Consider the following 26,239-nt stretch of genomic DNA (forward strand, 5'->3'; position numbering starts at 1 on the left):
TCTATGCCTGTGAATGCTTTGGAGGCTGAAAGGGGATTGTAAATACCTATGGCTGAAAAGCTCATGTAGAAAGAACTGTAGTGTATTAGATCTGTTCTTGCTCTCACGGGTGTTTTTATCTCAACAAAAAACAGTTCTTAACTTGCCATTGCATAAGGGAGGAAAACACGCAACTCCTAAGAAAATATGAACCAGCACGAACGGCAGGAAACAACTCGAGCAAACTGCTGGGATCCGTGCAAATGAGGAGTTTCATGTCTTTTGCAAATAGCTGGCGTTGGCACTGTTGGAAACGGGCAGGGAAGGGAAGGAAGAGATGCACGAAAACCTCTGAGCAGCCAAAATGGTGTCTCCTTAGGGCATCGTCTTCCTGCTGAAGAAACGAAGGCACTGCCCGGTTGGAAGGAAGCCTCTTAAGTGGTTTTGGACTGATCTGCCAGTCTTGGTGTAGGGAAAGATTTTTATTTTTTTCCTCCACTGTTCAAAACTGAATTTCTGGAAGCAAACATGCCAGGACGCACTACAACCCCGTAGTTAGATCTGTGCCACCTTGTTCTGTGGTAGGTCTGGCGGGCTCACTGAGGGGCACCAGCAGAGTCTGTTTGTGGCCAGTCCACTTCACTCCAACTGCCAGAATTGAGAGCGCGGTGTTCAGAAGGAGCAGGCTGGGATGATCACACAGCCTGAATGTGAAAATTCAACACTTCGTATCACTTTATTACTTCGTGGCTCACCCTTCCACTTCAAAGTGCACATTATAATAAGCCTGAATGTTCCCTGATTTGACATCACAGTGCTGAGAGCAGTGGTCTCAGAAGTGTTGGGCTGCCAGAGTTAGGAAGCCTGAATCCTCCTACATATCTAGGCAGTGCAATCTATAGAAATGCTTGGACCTCTGGAAGATAAAATGCAGAAGAAATTGTATGTATAACTAGAGCACCTATGCTGGCGTAGGTTTACGTATAGGGCAAAACCATAACAAAATGCAATTGTAATTAGTTTTTGTTTGTACATTTGTAATTATTTTAACAAAAAACAGTGCCCCGATCCCAAAACCTTACTGTAACCGTGGGGTATGCTTATCTGAGGGACTCATCGGTTAAAAAGTTGTTGGGAATTAAAAGCAAGCAAGCAGGAATTTTGTCTCTGGATTTTAGGCAATTGCGTTTTCCTAACGCAGAAAGGGAAAAGGTGAGGGAAATGCCTTTTGTGGAGAAGGTCACCCAAAATCTCCCTGGAGGCCTCTGTGGATCATAAGCTTCCCGCAGAACTAGTGTGAGTGAAAGCGATTGACTTCCTCCTTGTTTCCGACTTCCTTAGGACAGTGCCACAGTCGTCCTAAACGGCTGCTGTCGCGCAGTCTGATGAAAATGCTAGCTGTTCAGCATAAGTCTAATAAAATGGTTAAAAAGTGTACTGAATAAAAAGGGCATGAATTCTGCTCAGAACGTAGCCAATCAGGGTAAAAGACCGTTGTAACATTAATTATTCACCAGGCAGGCTTCGAGTAGTCCAAAGCGGGGATTTGTGAACTGAGAACTGACAGCTGCGGTGACAGTATTTACTGTGTCCCGTTGCAGGAGTTACGGGATAGCATTCGATTGAGTAAATCGGCTGAGGGACAAAGGAGGTGGGGCAGAGCAAGGTGAGTTCAGGACTTAACAGATCTCCATCAACGCATTTTTTTTTTCCGTTTGAAAAGAATAGCTACTTCCGTACCCGTTCTGCAGATAGTCACGTAATACAGTTCAGTTAGAATAGGGAGGTGATGGTGCCCCTGTACTCGGCACTGGTGAGGCCGCACCTCGAGTACTGGGTTCAGTGTTGGGCCCCTCACTACAAGAAGGACATGGAGGTGCTGGAGCGTGTCCAGAGGAGGGCAACGAAGCTGGTGAAGGGTCTGGAGCACAAGTCATACGAGGAGCAGCTGAGGGAGCTGGGGTTGTTTAGTCTGGAGAAGGGGAGGCTGAGGGGAGACCTTATTGCTCTCTACAGCTACCTGAAAGGAGGTTGTAGTGAGGTGGGGGTCGGTCTCTTCTCCCTAGTAAGAAGCGATAGGACGAGAGGAAACGGCCTCAAGCTGCACCAGGGCAGGTTTAGGTTGGATATTAGGAAAAACGTCTTCACCAAAAGGGCAGTCAGGCACTGGCACAGGCTGCCCAGGGAAGTGGTTGAGTCCCCATCCCTGGAGGTATTTAAAAGCCGGGCAGACGTGGTGCTTAGGGACATGGTTTAGGGGTGGGCTTGGCAGTGCTGGGTTAACGGTTGGACTCGATGATCTTAAGGGTCTTTTCCAACCTTAACAATTCTATGATTCTATGATCTTAAAAGGTCTTAAATGTCAGGACAGATTATGATATGACTACAGTTAGCAATGGGTTTAGTCCAAAAACCTGGGTTTTCTCAGTTTCCACGTACACCAGAAATGGAGAAAGCAATTGTCACTGCTGAGCTGCAAAAGGGCAGTCACAAGCACTCCACCAGGGAGGCAAGACCAAACACGGCTCCTCGCACATCTGACACCCTCGCTGGAGTGCTGCCTACAAGGAGGAGTCATGCGCTCGCCCTCCGCGACGCGGCTTACAAGCTGTGTCATCCCTCTGTAAGAAACACGAGACTACGACCGACAGCAACTGGTCCGTGGCCTTTGCTGCTGACTCATTTCACGGGGGGGTTTCACTTCCAGAAACATCGGATTCCAGTTTTAAGAGAGATTAGCTAAAAGAAGCACCCGTTTTTACCATCGCTTGTCCTCTCTCCGCTGCACTCACAGGGTCTATGAGAAGATCCCAGCTCAGTGCTTTGAGTGGTGAGGAGAAAGGGCATTTTCATGCACCTGGAAGAGGGGCTCTGCTTTGGGGATGGCTGTTCTAGCGTAAGAGGGTACATGGAAAACTCCGCTGGGCCCCCAGCTTCAGACAAGGCCATGCAGAGCATTCTCAAGGAAAAAAAACTCAAGCTGTGGTACAAAGTCCAGGCGTTACTGCTGTCCATCAGCAGCACGGCTTTTCAGGTACAGGGGCAGGAACGCTTGTCTTCCAAACGAAGGTAAAGATCAGGTCACGTGTGGCTGATCAACATGCTTCTGTGCTCTGAAGTTAGAAGAGAGAGATGCTTGTGCAGTAAAATTAATATATATAGCTTATGTCATCTTGTGATGTTTTGCTATGGAGAACGGAACAACTCTATAGGAGAAAGCCTTAGGGGCGTTGGGTACCACAACTGACTGGGCAGAGTTATCGCAGATATTTTGTACGTGACAAATTCTCCTGTCAACCTGCTTCCATAAATAAGTGCTTCTCCAAATTGCCCTGTGGGTAAAGATCCAAATCACAGAGGAGAAAACACACTGAACAGATCAATAGTGGAATTAGAAATGAAAAGTTTGGTGACTCAATATTTTACTCAGTATTTTGCTTCAAACCTGAAACAGAAAATAGTCTAGAGGTGATTAACTCAAAACAAAGGCCTCAACAGTGTAAGATTTATGCTTCACTCTCAGCAGATGAATATTCTTAAAATATGCACAAGCAAAATACCTGCAGATGTTTCTTGGGCCAAAGAAAATATTCCTTCGGTGTATTTTTCATGTCATGCCATCAGCAAATGCTCAGCTACCAACACCAGGAAAAACAATCCCTTTTTTGCCCTTGTAATTAAAGCGAGGAGTTGCTTTTGTTTTGCTGGTTGTCACTGTTTTTCTAATTATCTCTTGTAGACTCCGTATTCTTGTTTTCTGTTGGCTATAGCTCATGTTCTCACGCAGCTTCATCCATAATTTCAGGTAACGCAAGAACTGACTGAAATCTGTTGTGAAGAGGTATTCATCAGCTTGGTTGCAACCTTCTTCATCAATTACAAGTACTCCCAGCAGACGCAATCTCTTATTGGCTTTTAATTGGTTCCTTGCGACAGTAGAATTTATGGGCTTTTTTCCCTGAATCCAATTTTATTACGGGAGCTTTGTGATAGTTATGGATTCTGCGATGATCAAAATCTGATGGAAACGTTACTAGGCCAAAATCAAACTAATAGAATGATAATAGAGCTGATTTCATCTGAGGAGCATTAACCTTAATGAAAACACAGAAAATCAATGCGAAAGTCCAAAGGAGGAATTACTTATGCATCTGTCAAGTCAAAATTAATCATTTTAAGAGGCGTCAGAAAGAGAAGGGATCTTAGCACAGGAATACTAACAGGAAGACATAGGCATTAGCTGAAGTAGGTCTTCATAGAAAGATAAGATACCAGGTCTAATAGTGCAAATCAGGAGGGACAAGGAACTGCAAAGAACAAAACCACAATACACTGAAACCTGTCCACACAACAGGGAGGATTATTTGTCTGTTGTTGCCATCATTAACTGCAGTCCAGAGGACAGACAGACGGCTATCATGACAGGTGGCCAGCAGATGCTCATTAGCACAGGTTTAAGTACACCCCCTTTGTTTTCCCTTAGATGAAAGATAAGATAAAATGTATTTGTGTTTTAAAGTGACTGGATCTACACATCCGTGGAATACTACGTGTCCGCATATCCCTGTTTTTAACAAAGGACAATCCTGGTGTAGCAGCGTGTCCCGCAATCAGTACCCTGACTCGACGTGGAACAGGAGCCAGAAGAGTTTCATTCCACTTCAGATTTAAAATCCAGACTGGGAAGGGGCCAGAACAGTCCTGTGGGGTGGGCTTGAGATTTGTTAGCAGGAAGGTATCTCGGGATTTGCAAACTTTAAGTCGCAGGAGAGGGCAAGCCATCATCACTCCAGTTAGGTGGTGAGTAGGGGGACTTGGTGATGCTCTGTGATTAGCCTGGGTCACGCTGGCAATTAGCAGCAAGATGGAGGGAAAATATGAAAAACACAGCGTCCCGATGCCTGCCCATGGATTCGCACCCATGCCAAGATGGGGCACAAGGTGTTTCCCCGCTTCCATCGTGGATGAGCGGCAATACGCAGGGGTCCCCTCGGGCCCCCAGCGCCCACACGCTCCTCCCCAGCTCCTGTCGTTCTTCATTGCTCCGGCTCCCCGAAACACCCTTGCACGAGCACCCTGCAGGCGGATGCATCCAGAACAAGTTAGCCCAGCACGCCTGGGCTAGGCACGTGGTTTTTGGGAGAAAACCTGAAAACAAGAGAGTCCAACATGATACGCGCCGGACAGCTTGGTTGACAACATATTCAGCAGAGCATTTCTCTCTTTGGGTTTTTTCCTGCCATCTGCTGGAACTTTTTCTTGATTCCTTCAGCTGCCACGGAATTTCTGTCCTTAGTTTATCTTTCCTAACCCGGTACCGGTACTGCTGGCCTTTAAATACCAGAGACCTCCTCTCTTTCTTTGTACAGGGTGGCTTTGCTGCAAGAGCCTTGGGGTCTGAGCTAAAATCCTTCTGTTTTGGGGGCAATTTCTGCATACAGTTGATGCAAGGGGAAAGGGACTAGAGTGATGAGCTTGTATGTATTCAGAAATATTATTTTTCACAGAATCGTAGTTGCTTGTACCAAAGAAATACTTAACTGGACTACAAAACCTGCACATGACAATACCTGGGTTTGAATTTGCTGGCCTAACCCAAGTGCACACACAAATAAGAGATTATTTAGGTTATTCAGAGGACTATGGCCCCTGCTGTAACCGCTCCCAGAGCCCGCTCTGAGCAGACACAGGCAGCTCTGGGCAGCTGAAGTGGGCCCACCCAGAGCCAAGGGCACGGCACCCTGCGGACACAGGCCTCAGGCCGCGGGGCTACCCCAGAGAGCAGGCCGGGACACCTCAGGCAGCTCCACCGAGGCGTATAACAGCACCATGACGTCACCGTGACCTCACTCAGCGCAGCGGTTCATCCCTACGCCGCCATCTCCCCCTCCCATTCCCATCCTCCTCGCCACCCGCCCACAACCAAGATGGCGCCGGGCGGCGCCGCCGCTGCCAGAACTAAGGATGGCGCGGGCGGGAGCCGCGCCCGCGCATGAGCGGGAGGGGCGGGGCCTGGTTGGAGTTTTGGCGGGTGCCGGCGAGCGGGCAGCCGGCGGTGAGCGGGGCAGCGTGAGGGAAGGGGCAGGGGGGAGCGGGACGAGCGGGAGGAGCGGGACCCTGCAAGCCGTCCCTGGGGGGCAGAGGCTGGGGTGAGGGATCGGCGATCCGCGGGGAAACTCTGGGGGAGGTCGGGGTTCCCCTGGGTGAAGGAGGGGAGCCGTGAGGGGAGGGAGGCCGGGAGGGGAGGAAGGGCCGTGAGGGGAAGGAGGACGGGAGGGGAAGGAGGATCCCCTGGGGGGGGAGGTGTGGATCCCGGGCAGCGCTGGAGGAGAATCGGGGATCCACTGGGGGCAGGGATGGGGATCCCGCCGCTGCTGTGGTCCACGGGGAGGGGGGCGGCCTCTGCCGGGCCTTGGGAGCCCGGGGCTGCCCGTCGGGAGAGAGGCGGGGGGAGGTCCCGGGGTGAGGGCCGCTCGGCGGCGGGGCGGATCCGGGGGCCAGTGTCACCGGGCGGATCCCCGGGCCAGTGTCACCAGCAGGACAGCGGGATCCCGGAGCTGTGCGGTGGTCACTAGCCATGCCTGCTCGTGTATGCCCTTGAGTTTTGTTTTGTTCTTTGCTGAAAATTAATATTCTGGAGGAAAAGGAGAGAGAACCATTAAAAATGGAGTTTATGGGCGAAACAAAAGTCTCTGCAGCGGGAAGACCTGTAAGCACGGAGTTAGAGTTTGGGTTTGAGAGTAATCCATCCCCAGTGGATTTCTCTTCTGTTATCCAGTCTTCCCTTGGCCATTTATGTCTGCCCATGCTGATTATTTTTCATGGCCATGTGCCTGTGAAATGGAGGAGCTATGAGAAATGTAGACCGTGTGCTTTTAAGAATAAGAACTGGGTTGTGAGTTGAGAGCGAAACCCTGCTACCTTCTTCCATTTTCGAATGAAGACTGAATCTGTTTTGGAAAATTTGCTTTAGTTAAATGCTAATTATAACACAGAACCGATGAAGTGTAAATGGCTATTACTGGGAGAACATGGTAGGCATTTCTTAAAATCTGTGTCTGTTATAGGCTTTTTTCTAAAAGTAATGCCCTTACGCTGCAGTGAGTTCAGCGTAGGTCAGACTTTAGATGCAGAAAATGTACATGGAAGTTTTAAATTTAGTGGAGCCCTCATCTGCAGCTGTAAACAAAAACAAGCTGGTGGTTTGCAAATCATCAAATAAGGAGCCTGAACACATGTATTTCTGGTTGAGCTATATCTGTTTTAACAGTATCAATGTTGTTCTCCCCATAACAGAGAATATATTTTTCCTTGAGGGGCTCTTGAAGAAATCCTGGTGAAATCATGGACGGTAAGGGGGAAAGTACTCTTTTACTTTCAGTAGGAAGTTGTCTTCTGACCATGTATTACATTAGTGGGTGTTCAGAAAGCTTGGTAAACCTTTTAGCAAGGGAAGTAATGTTGCACTGACTTCACTTGAGGAGGCCTTTGAGGTTGCCCCTTGCCTTCGTTGTCACCTTTCTGTGAGGCTGCTTCTGCCCTTTCCCTGGTTTTGTGTTTTCTTCAGCAGAAAATGCTGAATATATTTCTTATTTTGTTCTGAATTTCAGTTCTGCTCTGTCTGTCCCATTCCTCTCTCTGTACTTGATTTTCTTTTTTCCATTATTTGTACCTTTGATCCATGTTTCTTTGCTCTGTTCTCTTCCTTGAGCAAAGCATATGTGAGGATATGCTTTCTTGCCTCCCTTGCATCTACCTCGTCAGCTTCTATTGGCAAAAGCCACATGGGCATCTGTAGAGCTCCTAGCTACAACTTTACAGGTCTCAAGGCTTTTCTTTTTAACAGCAGCTATTGTACAAGCAGCCGCGCAGGAGGAAAAGCCAGCTCTAAGTGGGCTGCAAGTTTTCTGCCTACCAGTCAGCCTGGATCACAAGCTGAGAGTGTCTGCAACCACATTTCCATCCAACCAGAGAGCAGGAAGCTGCTTTATCTTCCTTTAGCCAAAGTTGAAGTAGTTTTTTAAGAATACCACTTGCTGCTCTGATTTAGTTTCAGTTGTCATTAGCTTGTGATTAGAGTATCTTGGATGTTTTGTTCCGTGGCAGCTTTCCTCTAACTGGACAGAAATAACGCTGAGTTTAATTTTTGCCTTAGCTGATGATGACTTGGATCTTTTGGCCTCCCTCCTGGAAGAAAGCGAGGCCACTGAGGAGGGCAATTCTCCTGAGGAGGAAGGTGCCCCAGAGGATGAGGGGGGAAAACCAGATGAATACGATGAGCTCTTCGATGCAGAAGATGATGTGTCCTACACTGAGGAGGTCGATACTGAGGACAGCATGATTGATGAGCAGAAGGAGAACCTGGCTACGCTGTTTGGAGATGTAGATGACTTGTTGGAAGAGGAGGCGGCAGAAGAAGCTGTCCCCACTTCAGCTCCCAGTCAGGCAAAAGAGAAAACCAACGAAGAACTGCAAGGTTTCTGTAACAGCATCTTTTATCTGATTGTGATATATATCTTTAGAGAGCTAATGGGCAGAAGGCAGGGCCTGCTGCTTCTCGCTTTAGGATGGTGCCCAGAGGGGGAATACAGAAAGTCCTTGTGAAAGTTTCTCAGTCCAGTTTTCAGTGCTCAATGGCCAAACTCGCCAAACCTGTTTTTCCAAAAGAAAGACAGAGGACTGAAGTAAGCCAGGGAGACTAAACTAGCTCTGGTGAGCAGGACAGGGAAAGTTGCCTATGTCCCTGTGTCTTGTCTGATGAAGAGCAATGTTGCTTCAGTCTTCAGGGCTGTCGTCCTGGCATCTTTCACCAGCACAACAATCCCTTCCCCCTCAGGACCTAGCAGCAGGAGGTTCTGCCATACCAGTCAGTGTGGAAGCAGAGCTGGCCCGAGCCTTCCTGTGTCCAGGCCACATATTTGGTTATATTGGAAGCATTTCTTTACAGTAAGGAGTGCAATCATCAGCCATTTAAATTGTCTTATGTTCGGTAGGAAAGATATATGCAACATGGCAAGGAACATACCACAGTCAAGTAAAATATTTATATGAGATAAATCAGCTCCAGGCTGTATGGAAAAGTGTCCCTTCCCTGTGAGCTATGTAGACTTAAGTAAATGTGTTGTGGCTCGAGTCTTTGTTTTCTAAGTTCTTATGATGTAGTAAAACTGCCAGACTTCCAGGGATCTCATAAATCCCTGTTTGCAATGGCTTCCTGCTGTTTTCATTATTATCCTTTTTCTTCTCCTAGCTGAGCTGAGAAAATTGCAAGAACAGATGAAGACATTACAAGAGCAGTTGCAAAAGACCGCTATTGGGCAGCAGTCCAGTTCAGGCCCTGAGAAGAAAACCCCTGGTAATGAGACTAATTAAATGGGTTTATGATTGGTTGGCCTACCAACGTGCAATTCATAGGCAAGACTCCAGATAATCCTAAAGTGGGCACTGAGTAGCAGGGAGGAATGGTGATCTGGTGTATTCCCACACAGGTTGTTTCCTGCGGCTACAGACTAAATTAATGAGCTGCAGTTTTGGTGTCTGCATCATGGGTTGACTCTACATGGGGCAGCTTTTGTGACTGAAGTGCTCCAGGGTCTTCTGCTGGAAGCATCCCTTCTTACTGGCAGACGTTGGTACACCCAGAAAACACAACTGTGGTTGTTGCTGTAGCACGTTAGGTGTAGTAATGAAACTACATGGGAAAATTGAAAAGCAAGGGGAAGTTCCTACTTGCCACTGCTTTGTGGTTTCAGTGACATCCAGAGTTTTAGGACACCATGAGGAAGAGGCATTGGGGCTTTTCCAGCTGTTCCATTTCAGATGCTGGCAACTTAGTTGAAGAGCTTCTATGTAGACTTGTTATTCAGAGAATTGCTTAATTTGGAGTAGTTCTTAGTGTTTGAGTCCAGATCCTGAGATCTCATAAATATTTTTTTGTTTTCTTGGCCAGGTAAATCTCACTGTCCACCCTTAAAGGAAAGGAAAGTTCAGAAGCTGCAAGAGTCACCATGTTTCTCAGCCCAGCTGGGCAATCCTTTACCATCAGCCAAGCGAGGAATCCAGAAATCAAAAGCATCCTCAGCAGGTACCATTCTCAGTCTGCCTTTCACTGAAACACACTGGACTTTTGTTGAAAGCCTATCTAGTTCACAGCAGCAGTGTAGACACATCCAGGATAGTTTTACACTAGTCGCTGCACCAGTAGCAGTCTGGTCACAGCGGAACAGAGCTCATTACAGAGTTAATTGTTGTGTTTTTGCAATGGGTGCTATGCTCTGTACTGCTATGGTTGACTTGGACACTGACAGCAGTCTAGCTTGCATCTGTGTATCCTACAGTTAGTTTAGCTTGCCTGGAAAATGAGAGCTGCCCTGGGAAGCTCCTCACCAGGCAGAACTCATTGCTTGAGTTACATGTGGCTGATCTGGAGCTGTCAGTTCCCAGCTGACTGGGAGACCAGTTCAGTACAAATAAGACAGTTTTACACCTTTTTCTTAAGTGTGTTATATTAGACTCCTGTATCTGGTCAAATGTAATTTGTATTTAGAAGTTTTCTTTCATTATCAAGATGATTTTTTTTTTCTTCCTTTTTTTCCTGCTAAAGAGAACAAGACTCCTCCACAGCAAGTCATCAGTCTGGCTTTCCAGCCTCTCAAGTCTGCCACAGGGAACACGCCCAGTAAGGTGACCAGAGAGAGGACTCCTCACATGCCTACCTGCTCCTCTGCAACAACTCAGCCAGTGTCTGTGGAAACCTTCTCGGGACTGAGATTAAGGTCAGCAGCCCAGCACTGAGCTCTGTCTGGGGACATCACCCTCCAGTAATGGGAGAGAAAATGCAATCAGTCCGACATCCTGTGATGCTTGTCACACAGGTGGTGCGCGGATGACTGGATTTCTGTTTTGCTGTATATACATCATTTAAACATGTCAGATTAGTCAACTGTCATTAGAGGATGTAACACAAAGCCACAGCATTGGCTGGTTGATCAGTCAATAGGTGACATTGACTTTTGGCTTATTACCATCTTTCCGTTTTCACCTTTGCTCTTTTCTAACAGAAAAAGCTATCATTTCATTAACACTGCCTTCCCTGGGATGTCCTCAGTGGTGGAGGAGGGAGGCAGTGGGCATGTGCAAGGCCTGACTGTGCTCCGGTTCAGCAGATTTTGCACCACGCTGAGAAGTCTTGGGAGCCACTCGTGATCCCCATACTCGATGTGGCCACAAGAGGTCTCTGAATACTGATGGTGCCTTTCCTCACCAGAAACCATGCTGGATTTCCAAACCTTGCTTAGACAGTCATGAGACTCAGTCCTTCCTGAAATGAGTAGAGTTAACACAGGCTTGGAGCTAAGTTGCGGTGCAGCTTTTTGACAAAAACCAGCATGATCAGTAGCTTTCTGATATTTGTATGGTGTCCTGAACTGAGAGGTTTTGTGTCAAGTGAACTCAGGGTGAAATAAGGCACAGAGGCATTTTGCAGCAAGACATAGCCTCCCCAGGAGAATGCTGGATGGTTTTGATTGCCCGTTTATGCCAATGGATGTGTTCTCTTTTACATGCTTTTGCTTGATCTAGAAAACCCCGGGTTTCATCAGCTGAAATGGACAGGAAAATGGCTAACCGGAAGCTCATCCGACTGTCCCAGCTGAAGAGCAAACTTGCTGCAGAAAATCTGGAGGAAATAGACTGGGTAACATTTGGAGTCATAGTGAAGAAGATCACTCCTCAGAGCGCAAATAATGTAAGTAACTTTGTTGTATCCCTTGCTCAGTTCAAGTGAAATGCTGGTCTTCTTTCCTGATAAACTAATCAGGTCTTCAGCTTAATCAGCCAACTCCATGTAGTTAATGAAAAGCTACTGTATTAAAGATCTTGGCTCGTCTGGTTTCATGCAGTAATGCTGCTTTTAGTCCTCAGAGTAAGTCCTTAGCTTATCTGGTGCAACTGTCCCAGACAGTAGCATTGGCTAATGCAACCATGGCATAAATCTGTCTTAAATCTGTTCATCCACTGTTATATGTTAAATGCCAGTGTGAAAAAAAAAAAAAAAGACTGCGACTCTGAATCTTTCTAGACAGCCCTCTTGTTTTAAATGTGCCAACACATGGTGCTTCCATCATTTCCCTAGAGGTCATTCTGTCCTAGATGGTGTATGTGTCCTGTAGAAAGTCAGTGATGAAACAGAGATCTGGATATGCCTTGGTTTTGTTTGTTCAGTGGGATGAAAGCAAGAGTGCTGTCCAGCTTTAATATCAGGAAGAGTGGTGGTAGCAGTGTTAGTGTGCTATTTTGGCCTTTAAGAATCCCAGGACTCGCTGTGTGGCATGGCTGGAGATAGTGTATCTAACCTCTACGGAGGTTACAAATTGTGCTTTTCTAAATCAAGAAGACTCAGGGGAGGGGGGGAAATCAGAATAACTCCTTAAAAGCAACAGCAAGAGGGGATGCAGTCAGTGTCCTTGTACTGAGAGCTGAAAGGAAAGCGAATGTCTGTTCCAGGGCAGAACCTTCAGTATCTGGCGGCTGAATGACCTGCGGGATCTCAATCAGTGTGTCTCACTCTTCTTGTTTGGTGATGTCCACAAAGAGCACTGGAAGACAGACCAAGGCACAGTCATCGGGCTGCTCAATGCTAATCCTATGAAACCTAAAGAAGGCTCAGATGAGGTGAGAGGATTTTTCACTTGCCCATCAGCTGTAGATAAAAACGCACAGCTGAACTTTTTCATATCTGCTTGAGATTTAGCTTTATAACAGATGTTAAGGCTGAAATTTCAGCAGTCTGCCTAAACAGTTTACATTGCACTCAGATATTTGCGTGGTGTGTATTTGCTCCTGGCCTTCTGGAAGGCTGAACTTCAAGAAGTCCTATTAAGCATCTAAACCCAGAGTTTATTCAAGTGGTTAATCTGCTCTCGGTAGCAGTCGGCTCTTCCACAGATGTAGGGAGTGTATTTTCATTTCGGTTTATTCATTTACTTCAGTGCAATGCCTGTTTCAGCCTAGAGGTCTCTCAAAGCTGAAAAAGGTGGGGAAGCTCATTTCTCTCTTCTAATTTAAGCATGAGATGTGATTGCAAAATGTTTCCTGGTTCCAAAATCATGACTGAGAAGAAGTAATATTTGATTTATTAAACAAATGATGTATTATGTATGATAAGTTGATACATAGTAGTTCGCTTGTTTAATGAATTACTTGCAAGTGCAGAACATGATGAATTACTTTTCTGTATGTATCAAAACATTTAAGGTGGCTTCATTTTGCTAATAAATTAATTTTTTTTAATATCTTTTTAATTGCACCGGAATGGAAACCGTTTTTACTGACTTCTGTCAAGAGGAATTCCAGTCTAGTAGCTGGTGATGTAGTGTTTTGCATTTTAAATTCTCCAAATGGAAAAATTAAGAATCTCATTAATTGTCTATTAAGCTATGTAATTGCTTGAATTAACATGAATAAGCAGTAGAAAGTCCTGTTGGTGAGTGGAAAGGCATAACAGATTTAATGTAAGGGCTGTATTTAACTGTTAAGAAGGGCTCTTCTTAGCTAATATGTACACATTTAGAACTACATTAAAACTGACTTTGAGAAGTGTTTCTTACCTACAGACACAGTTCCTAGTATCTTTGGTTGTGCGAAGTAGACACTCTGCTTGCACAGGAGTCGGTTTTGATTGGACCTAGACATATGGAGAGGGACAGAGAGCTCTAGTACAGCTCCTCTTCCCATCCGCTGACGAATGTGGTTGCCATGATGGCATCGGAGCCAAGTGGTTGTACAGGACCATCATTTATAGCACAAGTAGATCTGCCTTTACTGGTCCTTGGTTTCCTGGGGCTCTGAGCATAGAAATCCAATGTCTTTCATCTCTTTGTGAGAAAGAAATTCACTTTTTTCTTTTTAACTGAGCCTTTTCTCAATCTGAACAGGACATGTGGCTTTCTGAAACTAGGCCTGCATTTTAAAACTGCATTGTTAATACCAGAGGTACCAAACTGGACCAGAGCCAAACCACTGTCATCGAGAGAGAAGCTCATCCAGTCCTCCTCAAGGCATGTTCTGATTTCTTTCTAGGTGTGTTTGTCTGTTGACCATCCCCAGAAGATCCTCCTCATGGGTGAAGCTCTGGACATGGGCACTTGCAAAGCCAGAAAGAAGAACGGTGATCCTTGTGCACAGATCGTGAACCTGGTCTGTATCTCAGTAGTCAGGACATCCTTAAGCTGTTGGTAAAAAAATCTGGCTGCTGATTTTGTACTGATGCTCCGACTCTTTGACTTGTTTCTGGATCTTGACTTGTAACTAACTAAACTGGGTGGAGAAACTGAGAAATTAAACCCAGTGGAGCTGTTTCTGTGATGGCACCGTGGCAGCAGCACGGTAGTTCCCTAAGTGGTGAAATTTAGTTAAAATTTAAGCTGGTGCTGCAGTGGAAAAGGACGATCTTGACCCATGACTGCCACCGTCTCCACACCCTTTCACTCTCCTTTATGCCGGTGCAAGCTTCCATGCACTGCACTAGAGAGCTCATCCAAGGTAAAACAATAGGAGGTTTTTCTTGGGAATGGTTGTGGTTTCTGGAGATGGTTTTAACCCAATGATTTCCCTGGTCCAGCCTGCCCCCAAGCTGTCAGAATATTTATACCTGAATGTGGGGCACTGGGGATGAGAGGAAAAAGGTGTTGGGATTCTTTTTTTGGGGATAGTACTGACTTGTACTAGTTTAAAGGACTTGTGGACTATGTCACTTCATGGCCATGGTGATGTTATGATACCTGAAAGGAACCCTAGGTTGGAAGGGTTATAGTTAGTCGGGTAGCACTTAGAAGGAGGAGACAAAATGAAGGAATGAAGAGCTGGGGAGGAACTCAAAGTGTGCGGAGTGGGAGGAAGACAAATACAGAAGGTACTTGTAGCAAAACAAGGCTGTGATTGCAGACCCACTCCAGGAGGTGGCTGTGCACAGGGCTCTCGGTGTCAGTGAGATGTTCCAGTGCCACCTGGAACAAACAGTAGATGGAGGCTGTCTGGCAGAAGAACCTGCTGAAAGCATTGGCTGTCTGTTTAGTTAGTGGCAAAAAATGTTTGCTTGTGGGGTAGTTGTAGTTATACAAATCTGGGGCAGATGAATCTCAATGAGAACAGAGTTATTTTTTTGGTAAGAAGTTAAAGAACACCCTGAGTGAGTGTGTTTATGGCACTGCTGTCTCTGACTGGCAGACTCACTGTCTTCAGTTCTAAACTCCCTCAGATTGACACTGAAAACCGATGAATTAATTTGAAATGAGTGCATGAAATATCATGCTCTGATGTTAGTTTTCCTTTGTGTTCATACTAGTAAGAAAATTGCATACAGTTCAGAGTCAAGAGTACAGAATCTGGGCAAGAGGACCTGCGACATCAGTTGACTTGAGCCAAGGAATAGCCTTAAAAATTCCTTGACACGCAGGATTTTTTCCAGTGATTAGTATGGGCAACTTTAGTTTTGTTTTTCATTGCTGGAGTGTGGGCATATGTTTGCTGAGTTGGTCAAATGCTGGAGTACTACGATCAAGATGTTACTTCAGTTTAGCCATAGGAGGATGCATGTGGGTGAGAGGAATGAAGTAAATTGTAATGGCTAGTGTTCTGCAACAGGCTTCTCCCATTCCTTTTCAGAACGACTGTGAATATTGTCAGTATCACATACAATCCCAGTACAAGAAGCTCAGCTCGAAGCGGGCAGATCTGCAGTCCACCTTCTCTGGTGGCCGCATTCCCAGAAAAGTTGGTCGGAAAAATCCCAGTTTGAAGGAGAGGCTGTGTCAGGATGGGTTTTACTATGGAGGTGTCTCTTCAGCAGCGTATGCAGCCTCAGTGTAAGATAAACTGCTTCTTTCCCTTGCTTTTGAACAGAATTTCCCTCCCATATAGAAGTGAGCCTGAAGCTATCTCTAAGGGGGTCTGTTTAGTTAGAGATCCCTTTGACTTAACTACATTCACGAAATAGGAATAAATGCCCACGTTTGGTGTAATCTTCCTGGCCCCATGGGGTAACAGAGGTGCTATGTGATAGGAAAATTTTAACAGTCAGCACTAAGATGTGGTAAGGGATGTTTTTACCTCTAAATTAATACTGTGTTGTGAAGCCAGGTGGCATTGTGTTTCAGTAGATGAAGCGAACGTTATCATGAGATCCCAAGCATGCGAGTCTCTGAGATGAGTATTTTTCAGTGTCGTTCCCTTACCATATTTGTTATGGCTCATTGCATTTAATCTCGGACTCAGTGTATTCTGTACTTCCTCCTTCTCTCTTCCTTGACTGAAATAATACAGTATCACTGTGTTAATGAAGAGACAGTAGTACACCCTGTGTATTATTAAGTGACCAAGATCAGTAGATCAGTATGCATCTCATAACTAGCATGGAGGGGCCATGTTCTTCATCCAAATCCCCCTTAATTCAGCTGTGGAAAGACTTGAGTCAGAGCTGGATCAAGCCCTGTGCTTGCTCACAGCTTCCGTTCCCTTACCACTGCCCTCTGATAACTGGTGTGACTCCACAGTAATGAAGCAATTCCAGCCTCCTCTCCATCCCTGGAACTAACTGTGAGCAAAGCTTAGCCATTACCTGTGATTAGTTTTTTCTCAATGCGTAGGAAATACATATCTCAACCCAGGGAGAAATGGGAGATCCTAAACATTGTGCTAGAATTCGGATTTAGATCCGCATCCTTCCCAAAGACAGACAGATGACAGGAGAGAGGCACTTTTTAGGGTGGTTGGAGTTTTGTTGAAGCAGTGGGCTAGCGTTCAAGCTCCTGTCCTTGCTCTAAGCGTGGGAAAACTGATGTTTTGATTTTGTTTCTTCTTTCTAGTGCAGCAGCTGCAGTACCGAAAAGGAAGATTCAAACCACTCTCTCCAATCTGGTCGTGAGAGGAGTTGATGCAATTGTCCAGGAAACCAGGCAGAAAATTGGTACCTAACTACCCATGTAGTCTCTTCACCCTCCAGATATTGCTAGCTTGATATGTAGCTGTGTCCCAGGACCCTGGTACTCACTGAATGAATCTGACAATTGGTTTGCTACAGAGATAGCTGTTTGCAGGCTGCCTTCTCAATTGATTAAAACTCCTCTTCCCTCTTGAGATCGCAGCTGGAAGGCAAATGTAACTAAGCAACTGTGTAGCTCCATGCATCTTTTTTTCATCAGTGCCCCTGAATTAAGTCTCCTGTTCTGTCTTTGGACAGTGACAGAAGATCTTTGCCAGATTAATGGGAATTGGAAGTTTTAAGAACTTTGAACCAGAGAATTTATTTTATTTGATTAAAATAAATGACTTCTGTCAGTCTTGAAAGCTTCCAAGGAATACTAAGTATAAATCAGAGTCAGGTCTGCAATGCAGGGCACCTCCTGAGTATCCGGCCTGTTTCTAATGCTTTTCTTTTGTGATCTTCAAAGCATGTTCCTTCCATAGCCTTTGGGATGTCACTGATCTTCTCTGCCTCCATTTTGTGTTTGTAAAGCTCTTAATATTACACCCTCTTTATGCTCAGTGGAAAGCAGATGACAGGTTATTCAAACTATGTGCTCTAGATGCCACATAGATGTCTTAGAATCATAGAATCGTTAAGGTTGGAAAATACCCTTAAGATCATCAAGTCCAACCGTTGCCTCCATTTCAGCCAATACAGTGTCTGTCCTGTCTCTAGCTTTTAGCTGCTCTTAATTCTCCAGGGATAAGATGTGGTGTCTTTGGGGTTTTCAAGCATTCTAAAAATGGGAACGATGGTGGGAGCACCGCAGACAGCCAAGGCTGATGGGGAACTGACTGACTAATGAAATTGCTGAAGGGGTAGAAATGTCTTCGTGATGTGCTCTGTGAGGACAAGGCCTTGGGCAACCAAATATAATGTAAAAGTTGGCCTTGCTTTGCGGGGGTGCTCACTCAGGTGACCCACAGGGGTTTCTTCCAACCTAGACTACTCTACATCTTTAAAGCCAAGCCTGTTTCCCTTCCTGGCTCCAAATCGGTTGTATTCCTGCCTCTTCCGCTCCAGGTGCAGCAAAGAGACCCATGCAGTGTTCTGATGAATTCAAGGAACTGCTGGCACAGCCAACTTTTGGAGCACGAAACCTCTGCAAACACTGGACCAAAGCAGGTATTGTCCTTTTGCCTGAAGGAAAACCCACTCCTGAAATCACTCAGCCTCCTCTGAGCAAACATTAGTGGCTTTTTATTTTGGTTTGGTTTGTTTTTTTCCCAGATGCTGAAAAGAAGCAAGGAGACAATTTCCAGTCTGTCTCTGCTTCAGCACTGCTCAAGCAACAGAAACAGAAGTGGCTGGAGGCCAGGAAAAAGCGATCTGAAGAGATTCAGAGGCGGTAATACATACTGACTTTCACAGGAAGGGTTCTGTTATTGTGGCCCTAAGTATAACTGTGGGAGGTGTTTTGCTATTTTAATAAAAACTTCATTTAAATAGAAATACCCCAGTATTCAGTGGAGAACCAAATGCTCCAGCACAGTGCCCAGCAACTGGAAAGCATGATGGGAAGAGGCTACTTAGAGTACGAAACTGGGGCCAGGAGTCATGGTTCTGTTCATTGCTGGCTTGCAAGGGTCTTCTGAACCTTAAGATTTGCCAAGTGTTTTGTGCATATCTTGTTAACAAACCTAAGAAGAACTTCAGAAGAGCGAGCCTGGGTGAGACTTGAGATTGATGTAGTCAAGTAGCCTCAAAAGGCTCAACAGGAGCAAAACAGAACCTGAAGGAGAATAATAAGACTAGGCACAATCATGATGATATTTCCCCCAAATACTCTTCCAGCCTACACCACTATGTATTTCAGGGACTTCCCAAGCTAGAGGTGGTGTCTGTCACAATATTTCTGAAGGTTTGGTGTTTTTTTTCCCCATGAACCTGTCCAACCTCTTCACCATGGCCTATGTAAACCTAAGCATTTATGTGACTCCCGTGACAAGGAGTCCCACTGCTTAACTACCTGTTCTGCAGAGAAGCCCATTTTTGTGTTTTCAGCTCCCAGCTTCATTTGATGCTTCTTCTCTCTGTTTTTTATTTTGGAAAGCAATTAGTCATTCACTCCTGGTGGCTTCTTCAAGTCACTCTTGACTTCAGCGACCCAGCGATTTCCTTACCGGTCTTGTTTTCCTCTCCTGAATGCCTGAATTGCTGCATGATTTTCTAGCAATAAAAGGCCAATTAGTGAAAAATCAGTCTGCATCCCTTCCGCTCCTATCTGTTTCTTAAACCTTTCTGTCTCTTTGACTTGTGTCCCTATTTCAATGGATTATTCTTGTCTCACAAGGTTTCTCCAGAACACAAGTAAAGCTGGCACCCCTGCTTTGCCATCCTCCTCCAGACAATCCTTGCTCCATTCCCCAATACCTGGGGCAGAGTTTCCCAAAGCTGCAAAAATGTCAACTTCTCAAAGGCCCAGGCTGGGCACAGGCTTCTCAGAAGGAGAAGATATCCTCTTCTTTGACGGGTCTCCACCTCCAACACCAAAGCTAGATAGCTTGGCAGAAGCCAAAAAGGTAACATCTCTTTGAATCTTTGGAGTATTAAGAAGGGGAGGTTAAGGGAAGTTTGGTTTGTGGTAGTAGAGGAGTCTTTGATCAGTACAGGACAGCTCAGTGCTGATATTCGTGAAGGTTCTGATTTGTGGGATTGGACTGGGCTGTATTACAGTACACAAGAAACCTGTGGTTCCTGACTGCTGTTAGTACCAAGGTTCATGTCATGCGTGTAGTCAACCTCCAGAGCAGTGGCAGAGCTGCTACAGAGGGGGCTGTGTCTGTGACGTTTGGCCACAGGAGCTGGTGTCTCTTGCTAATTCAAAATTCACCTGAATTGGTCAGCAGTGAGTTGTTACGATCTGTCTCATGTGTGATGCTCATGAGCTCACTCTTGATCTTCTCTGAAGACAAGCATCAGTAAAGCCACTGGAACAATGGCAATTTTGGCAAATGCCAGTTGGGTGTGGGCAGGGGACAGAGGAGCCTCTTGGGATGGGACTGAGGAAAAGGAGATGGGGAGATAATGCATCTCATTTAAGTCGTGAGCCTGATGCTAAACTTTTTGCTGAAGAAACACCTCTATATGCACGCTAGCAGCTTCTGTGAGTAGAATTGACTCTGTTCTTCATGACCTGACATAGTCTGTCACCTCTTGAGGACATGACCTTTGGAGAGCATTTTGGAGTAGCTGTGTTGCTCTGCTTGCACTCTGTTCTTCATGCAAGTGGGACAGAGCCTCTCTGTCCACCAGTGGCTGCTCTTTTGCTCTTATGTTTTGGGAGCCTGGGACACCTTAAAGTATTGGGTTCTGGATAGGTCCTGGACCAGGATGGGAGGTGCTGAAGTGATTTTTACAGAAGAAGGGAGAGCAAGGCCTGTCGCTACTGATTGTTTTACGAGCATGAAAACCCTTAAGTGCTGGGAAGGGGCAGGGGATTTCTGCTGAAAATCCCTGGAGTGCTAAACTGTGCACGTTTGTTCTTTGGCATTGCTAGTGCTGTGTATTGTGGGTGTTTGCCGTCTGCCAGGTAAACAACAGGCAACTAAACTGGTTTAGCTATGTTGTGCCATGAGTTTGGACAAGTTTGGTGTCTAGCTAGAACAGACTGCATCTTTCCTTGGCACAAATCTGTTCACATGTTTGTCAAAGAAACTTTTCTCTTCCAGCAAAGAAGAAGGAGTCTTAACATTTTGGTAGCATGGAAAGGAATAGTTGTACGCAATTTTCTATTAGTTCCCAATTATTACCAATTTATGTGGAAATCTCAAGTGATTTGATTCCTCTGGAAAACTTACTGATTTGTGAAGCAGTTAAAGCACAGCTGCAGAGTTAGCAAGCCTGGTAACACCCCTGGAGGAGTGATTTTATGGTTTGGGAAGTCACAAGAGGTTGGGCGATGTGGTGAATTAGATGTACGGCAGAGCTGGGAATTTTGTTGGGCCTCTCTTCGGCCAGCTCCGCGCTCGGGCCAGTGGATCTTGTCTCCTCCATTTGACAGACTTCCTCTGCTATTTCTGGAAGCAGGAACACGGGAGCTAGAGTGGTCACCAATGTATTCACTGCTCTTTCCTGTTTTCTAGCTGGCTGCGATACACAGACTACGAGCAAAAGGCCAGATTCTTGCTAAAACTGACCCGAACAGTGTCAAGAGGAAAAGAGCTGATGTTGATGATGTCCTAGAAATTGTTGAAAGAGTTGAGAAAAATGTTGCTCAGCCACAAGGTACAGAAGCAGAGAATGGTATGTTATGTTGGCTTCTAGAATAGAAAAAGTATGATTATGTCCTGCTGAACGGAGCACTAGTTGCTGGGCTAAGGACTTAATTGCTGTGCCAAAGAGAGGCCAAGTTAGGTCTGTTGAGAACTTAAAGGGTTTAATGCAAAAGCTAAACAATCTCTAACCCTGTGGAGAGAGTGTGAGATGTAATCTTTGATAGCTCCCTGGCCTCATCTCTGTTCCCTTTCCTCTGGCATTTGAGCGTCTGCAGTGCGTGGCTGACTTAACCAAGGGAAACCAAGAAATAGTCCCACCTGTGAAGGTTTCTGAATTTTCTGTGGGAACTTGAGTTTGCCTGCTGGTGATTTACTGTGTGATCTTGGATGAATTGCTTAATTCCCTTTAAAGCTTCTCTGTCAGTCAGGGAAGCAGTACTGCTGTCTCCCCTGGGAGTGATGTGAAAATTCCTAGTACAGTACTTTGACAGAATATGCAATGTTATTTAAAAAAATGCTTTTATTTTTTTCTGAAGCCATATTTGAACTTGGCTTCATGTTCTCCTGAATTGTGAAAGGCTGCTGTTTGACCTGAACATCTGCCTGAGAGACCTGAGACTTCCAAAATCTCCTACAGTGGTCCTGCTTAGAGATCACAACCTTGTTTTGAACTTGGCTTCTGTAGGACTGAGCCCTTTTGTCTCCCTAGATATGGATGCACTGGAGCCTGCCCAAAAGAAACGGCGTGAGCAGCTGGCCTATCTGGAGTCAGAAGAGTTCCAGAAAATCCTGAATGCAAAGTCCAAGCACACAGATGTCCTGAAAGAGGTATGGCCTCAATCCAGCCATAACTGAGGGCTCAGAACTGTGTCTGGACACCTCATAATGATTTCAGCAAGAAGCAGGCACCCAAACATGTCATAGGCACCACCTCGTCCTGATGAGCAGGGTCAGGGGTCTCTGAGCACACAGGGCACAGTGCCTGCAAGTCTGCATTATCGCCATAGCCATGGTAAGGTCAAGTTGCCCTCGTCTTTTTTTGCTGTGTTTGGAAGAATCAGTGAAGTTTCCTGGTTAGTGGATGATCAAATAAATCCTTCTACCTTAAGACCACATTAGCCATGTTCCTGTTTTGTCCCTCATTTCTTGACATCTTGGCCACATAAAGACAGCTGCCACCTTCATCTGAGACTCGTGTAAGTTGTGGAGCCTGTGAAATGCCAGCAGGTTGGGTTTCTCCCATCGGGGCCTTTGCTGAGCATGTTTCCAGGGATACAGCATCTCCAGTGGCACAGGGCTCTTGTCTTGGACACTTTGTATTGGTATGAAGTCCTAGTTGTTTTAAGGTCTTCTGAGGGGTAATATGTTGGCTAAGAACCAAGTCTGTTCATTATATCTGCCTACCTGACCTCTCCTTGCGCTGTCCTTGTAGGTATGTGCTTATTTCAGTAGTACATGCTGTTGTTAAACCCTCCCAGTCATACATCTCAGAGGTGGCTCATTTCAGTGTTGGTGAAGCGCAGCCCGTGCACTACATGGATTTTTTTGAAGCAAGAGATATTTGGTGTTTCTCTGGCTCCCAGTCTGCAGTCTGCTTCAAGCAGGCCCGGTAGTAATTTGCCCTAAGGCCGCTTATGGAGTAGCTTCTCCCATCTTTATCTCCTCACAACCCTTGTTTGTGTGCCCCCACAGGCTGAGGCTGAACTGCAGGAGCAATACTTTCAGCCCCTGGTGAAAAAGGAAGAAATGGAAGAGAAGATGAGGAGCATTAAAGAAGTGAAATGTCGAGTTGTGACATGTAAAACGGTGAGTGAAGGGGAGCGGGGTGACAGCAGGGGAGTGGGATATGGGTTGTACAAAATAATGCTGGACCATCCTGCAGACTTTTTCCATTAGTCCCTCTCTTGGCAGTGCAGGGATCAAATGGAAACAGTTTCATTCCTTATGCCTGTTGCTGAGAGCAGCCCTTGCACTGAGTGACATGAAGACGCTGGCAAGGCAGGCTTTAGTGCTGTGCTGAACACCAAAACTTGATGTTTTGGTGGAACCAGTGGGTTCCTGAGGTGCTGGTATCCTGAAAATATTTATCAGTTTCTTCCTTGAAGTACTTTGTACCAGGACCCTCAGTTCCCCGTATTAGATGACAAAATAAGCAAAGTGCCTTGAAAACATAACACTGGGTGGGATTCCTCTGTCAGGATTTCCAGGGACTTTGCCGTCAGGAGGAGGAGTGGAGCTTTGTTACTATCCTAAATGTGCTGAGAGGAAGGGAGGAGTTACCTCCTATTCCCAGAGTTTCAGCCCCTGCTGGACTTCCCCTCTTGCTGCCTTTCCTATCTGTTTTGGGGCTGCACAGAGGGCCACTGTGTGCCCCATGAGGTGCTGGGAGCAGGGCCACAGGGTGGTGGCAGAGAGGGGAGGATGGCATTAGAAGGAGCAGTGACAAAGCCTGGGGCGATGATCTCAGTCAGTGGCCTCCTCAGGGTGGGAGAAGACAGAGGTGCTTTCATAGAATCATAGAATGGTTTGGGCTGGAAGGGACCTTGAAGATCATCTGGTTCCAACCCCCCTGCCATGGGCAGAGACACCTTTCACTAGACAAAGTTGCTCAGGTTGCTTGCTTTCCTCCAGATGTTCCGCTGTCACCAGCCTCACATGCTGGTGAAGCACTCACAGCTCTTTCTCCTCCCTGACAGTGTAATTACACCTATTTCAAGCCTCTGGAGACGTGTGTGCAGGATAACCACGACTACCACTGGCATGATGCCATCAAGCGATTTTTCAAATGTCCTTGTGGAAACCGTGCTATTTCCCTTGACAGGCTCCCAAAAAAGCACTGCAGGTAAGAAATGAGCCTTGTGGAACCGTGACTGGGGCTTTTCTACTCTCCGTTCACAAGTAACATGTTGGGAGTCGCATAACCATGTCCTAAAAGGGGAATGTTAGCCCTTGTGCTGAGCAGTGTGGGAAAGGTGCGGGCTAGTTTTGGACCCCCTCATACTGTGCAGCAAACACACCACAGTGGTCCTTACCTGCCATCTTCATCTTTCAGTACCTGTGGCCTCTTCAAGTGGGAGCGAGACGGGATGCTAAAGGTGAGTGGGAGCCAGCGGTTTCTGAGCGCCTCAGCACTCTGCTTCTCTTGGTACTTTTGTCCCACGCTTTGCTTTAGTGCCCTTACCGCTGCCAGCAAACCCAAGCAGCTCTGCGTTTTGTCAGGTGCATACAGGTACCTGCAGGCTGTGTTTTAATGGACTTTCTCTTCTTGCTTTCTGTTCTTGAAGCTTTGTTTTATTTAACCGTAGGGAATTTGCTTTTGACCAAAGTTCTGAGAATTCAGAATGTCAAGGTTCCTAGAGTGTCTGTCAATATTTAATCAGATAATTTAGCCCTACCACAACTTCTGTCAAAGAAATGTTTGGGAGACATCTTACCACACGTTTAACTTCTTTTCTCCATGGTTCATGTTTCTAGGAGAAAAAAGGTCCGGCAATTGGTGGAGAAACACTTTTACCAAGAGGGGAGGAACAACCGAAATTTCTCAATAGTCTTAAGTGACCCGGAGTTGATTTTTTTTTAATTTTTTTTTTCCACAACATAAGGCTGTATTTCTGTGTCTAAAACACACATTTCTTTACTGGAATGCCAAGAGGATTCTGGTTTTAGGGATGAATGAGCAGGGGAGCGAATTCCTGATGAGAAGGACATCCACAAAGTCTCCACCAGGCGACTGCATGGATATTCAGCTTTGATCTTTTTAAAAGTGACTGCATAAGGCTGCATGTGAAATACACATTCATGCCTGTTCTTTCTTACTAACAACGTGTTTACAAGATTTAACCTAGAAAAGAGACAGCTAGAGAAGAATTTGTACCAAGAAATCCCTAGGGATCCCACCATTTATGTTGAATGGCTGGTGTAGAGTGACCTCACCAGAATTTTAAGTGACAAATCATCATGAACTGTGAGGACTGTAGACTCCATAAGCACTTGTGAAGTTGTTATTGCGGTGTGTAAATGCCAGCCTGTCAAGGTTTTCCAGCTGTTGGCCAGAAAGGGGTGCAAGAGGGTTGTAGCCACAGAACACTCTTCATTGGCTCCAAAATTACTCACTTTTAACCTTTAAGAACAGATGTCAAATGATTCCTGAGTTGTCTCCTTGGCTTATGTGTCAAAAAAAACCCTCAGTGGCTTTGGTCTTGCAAACCAGCGGTGTTTACACTGCAGACTATCACGAGCTCTTTTGAAAGCCCTTTCCCTATCACACAGCCCATACCGGGTTCCCAGCACCATCCACACTACAGCACCTTTACGGCTACAAACCTCCAGCTCCCACTTTGAAAAGAATTTTAATGAATCTGAGACCGTTTTGTGAGTGGTTTTAAAGAGCTGAACGATTACATTTAACAGCTTTTACCCTTTTTCTGGCATTTTAAATTTTCCTGAAATCTTTCCTGGTCATCACCATGTCACCCTTTGCTGCTGGCACAGCTGCATGGGGACAGTAGCTGTCTTGGACCAAGCAGGGTGAGATCTCCAAGGGCTGGCTCCTGCAAAGGACTCTCTGCATACAGGTGTTCTTCTGAAAGCACATCTCTGTAGGGATGCCTGTGGCATTTGGCCAGCTTTTCCTGGTCCTGATCCTTCTGCTGCCCCTAGCTCATGCCCCGTAAGACCACAGGGTATTTTTAAGTGCCTAAAACCACTAGTACCTCAGTGATTTGGTGAAACTGCCACCAGCAGTCTCACGTGTCCCAGTGGCCTTGTCGATACCTCTTTTGTTTGCTTGCACAGGGGCTGCAAGAGAAGTAAGTTACTTCATTTGAAGCAACTGGACAGATTTATCTCAGTATTTTGCAGCCCTCATCTCCTACCGGTGCTTTTGCTGGGCAGCTTTGCTAGGCATACTACATTCATTTCAGTCTCGCGTCGATACCATTTGATGGGTGAGGTGTCACTAGTAGGTGACTAAATGTGTGACTGTGACATTGCCTGGCAATCTCTCCTGTTGGTTCCTCAT

At 45.9% G+C, this 26,239-nt stretch overlaps 1 protein-coding gene across 4 annotated transcripts; it reads left to right on the forward strand.

Moving 5' to 3' along the window:
* The first annotated feature begins 5,947 nt into the window (after positions 1 to 5,947).
* On the forward strand, positions 5,948 to 26,239 carry MCM10 (minichromosome maintenance 10 replication initiation factor). Of its 4 annotated transcripts, none has more exons than XM_087765570.1 (20): positions 5,948 to 6,034; positions 7,276 to 7,330; positions 8,135 to 8,455; positions 9,230 to 9,334; positions 9,929 to 10,063; positions 10,583 to 10,754; positions 11,560 to 11,725; positions 12,484 to 12,651; positions 14,059 to 14,175; positions 15,643 to 15,842; positions 16,842 to 16,942; positions 18,026 to 18,127; positions 18,233 to 18,350; positions 19,296 to 19,524; positions 21,088 to 21,247; positions 21,929 to 22,047; positions 22,912 to 23,025; positions 23,916 to 24,061; positions 24,272 to 24,314; positions 24,694 to 26,239. In XM_087765570.1, exons 2-20 carry the CDS (start codon positions 7,324 to 7,326, stop codon positions 24,775 to 24,777), a joined length of 2,607 nt encoding a protein of 868 aa, XP_087621696.1. In that variant the 5' UTR covers positions 5,948 to 6,034; positions 7,276 to 7,323; the 3' UTR covers positions 24,778 to 26,239. The 4 variants fall into 4 exon arrangements, with proteins under 4 accessions (XP_087621696.1, XP_087621699.1, XP_087621698.1 ...); XM_087765573.1 differs by having other exon boundaries at positions 21,088 to 21,229; XM_087765572.1 differs by lacking the exon at positions 5,948 to 6,034 and adding an exon at positions 6,071 to 6,128.

The sequence above is a fragment of the Nipponia nippon genome, unplaced genomic scaffold (genome assembly GCF_047370975.1).
Source record: "Nipponia nippon isolate SJK-2023a ecotype South Korea unplaced genomic scaffold, ASM4737097v1 scaffold_3, whole genome shotgun sequence".
Classification (NCBI taxonomy): Eukaryota; Metazoa; Chordata; class Aves; order Pelecaniformes; family Threskiornithidae; genus Nipponia; species Nipponia nippon.

Excerpts from the sequence above, each read along its gene's own strand:
- MCM10 (XM_087765570.1), top strand. Across the intron at positions 14,176-15,642 it reads GTGCACAGATCGTGAACCTG|AACGACTGTGAATATTGTCA; the intron begins GTCTGTATCTCA and ends ATTCCTTTTCAG. Across the intron at positions 19,525-21,087 it reads GCTTGGCAGAAGCCAAAAAG|CTGGCTGCGATACACAGACT; the intron begins GTAACATCTCTT and ends CCTGTTTTCTAG.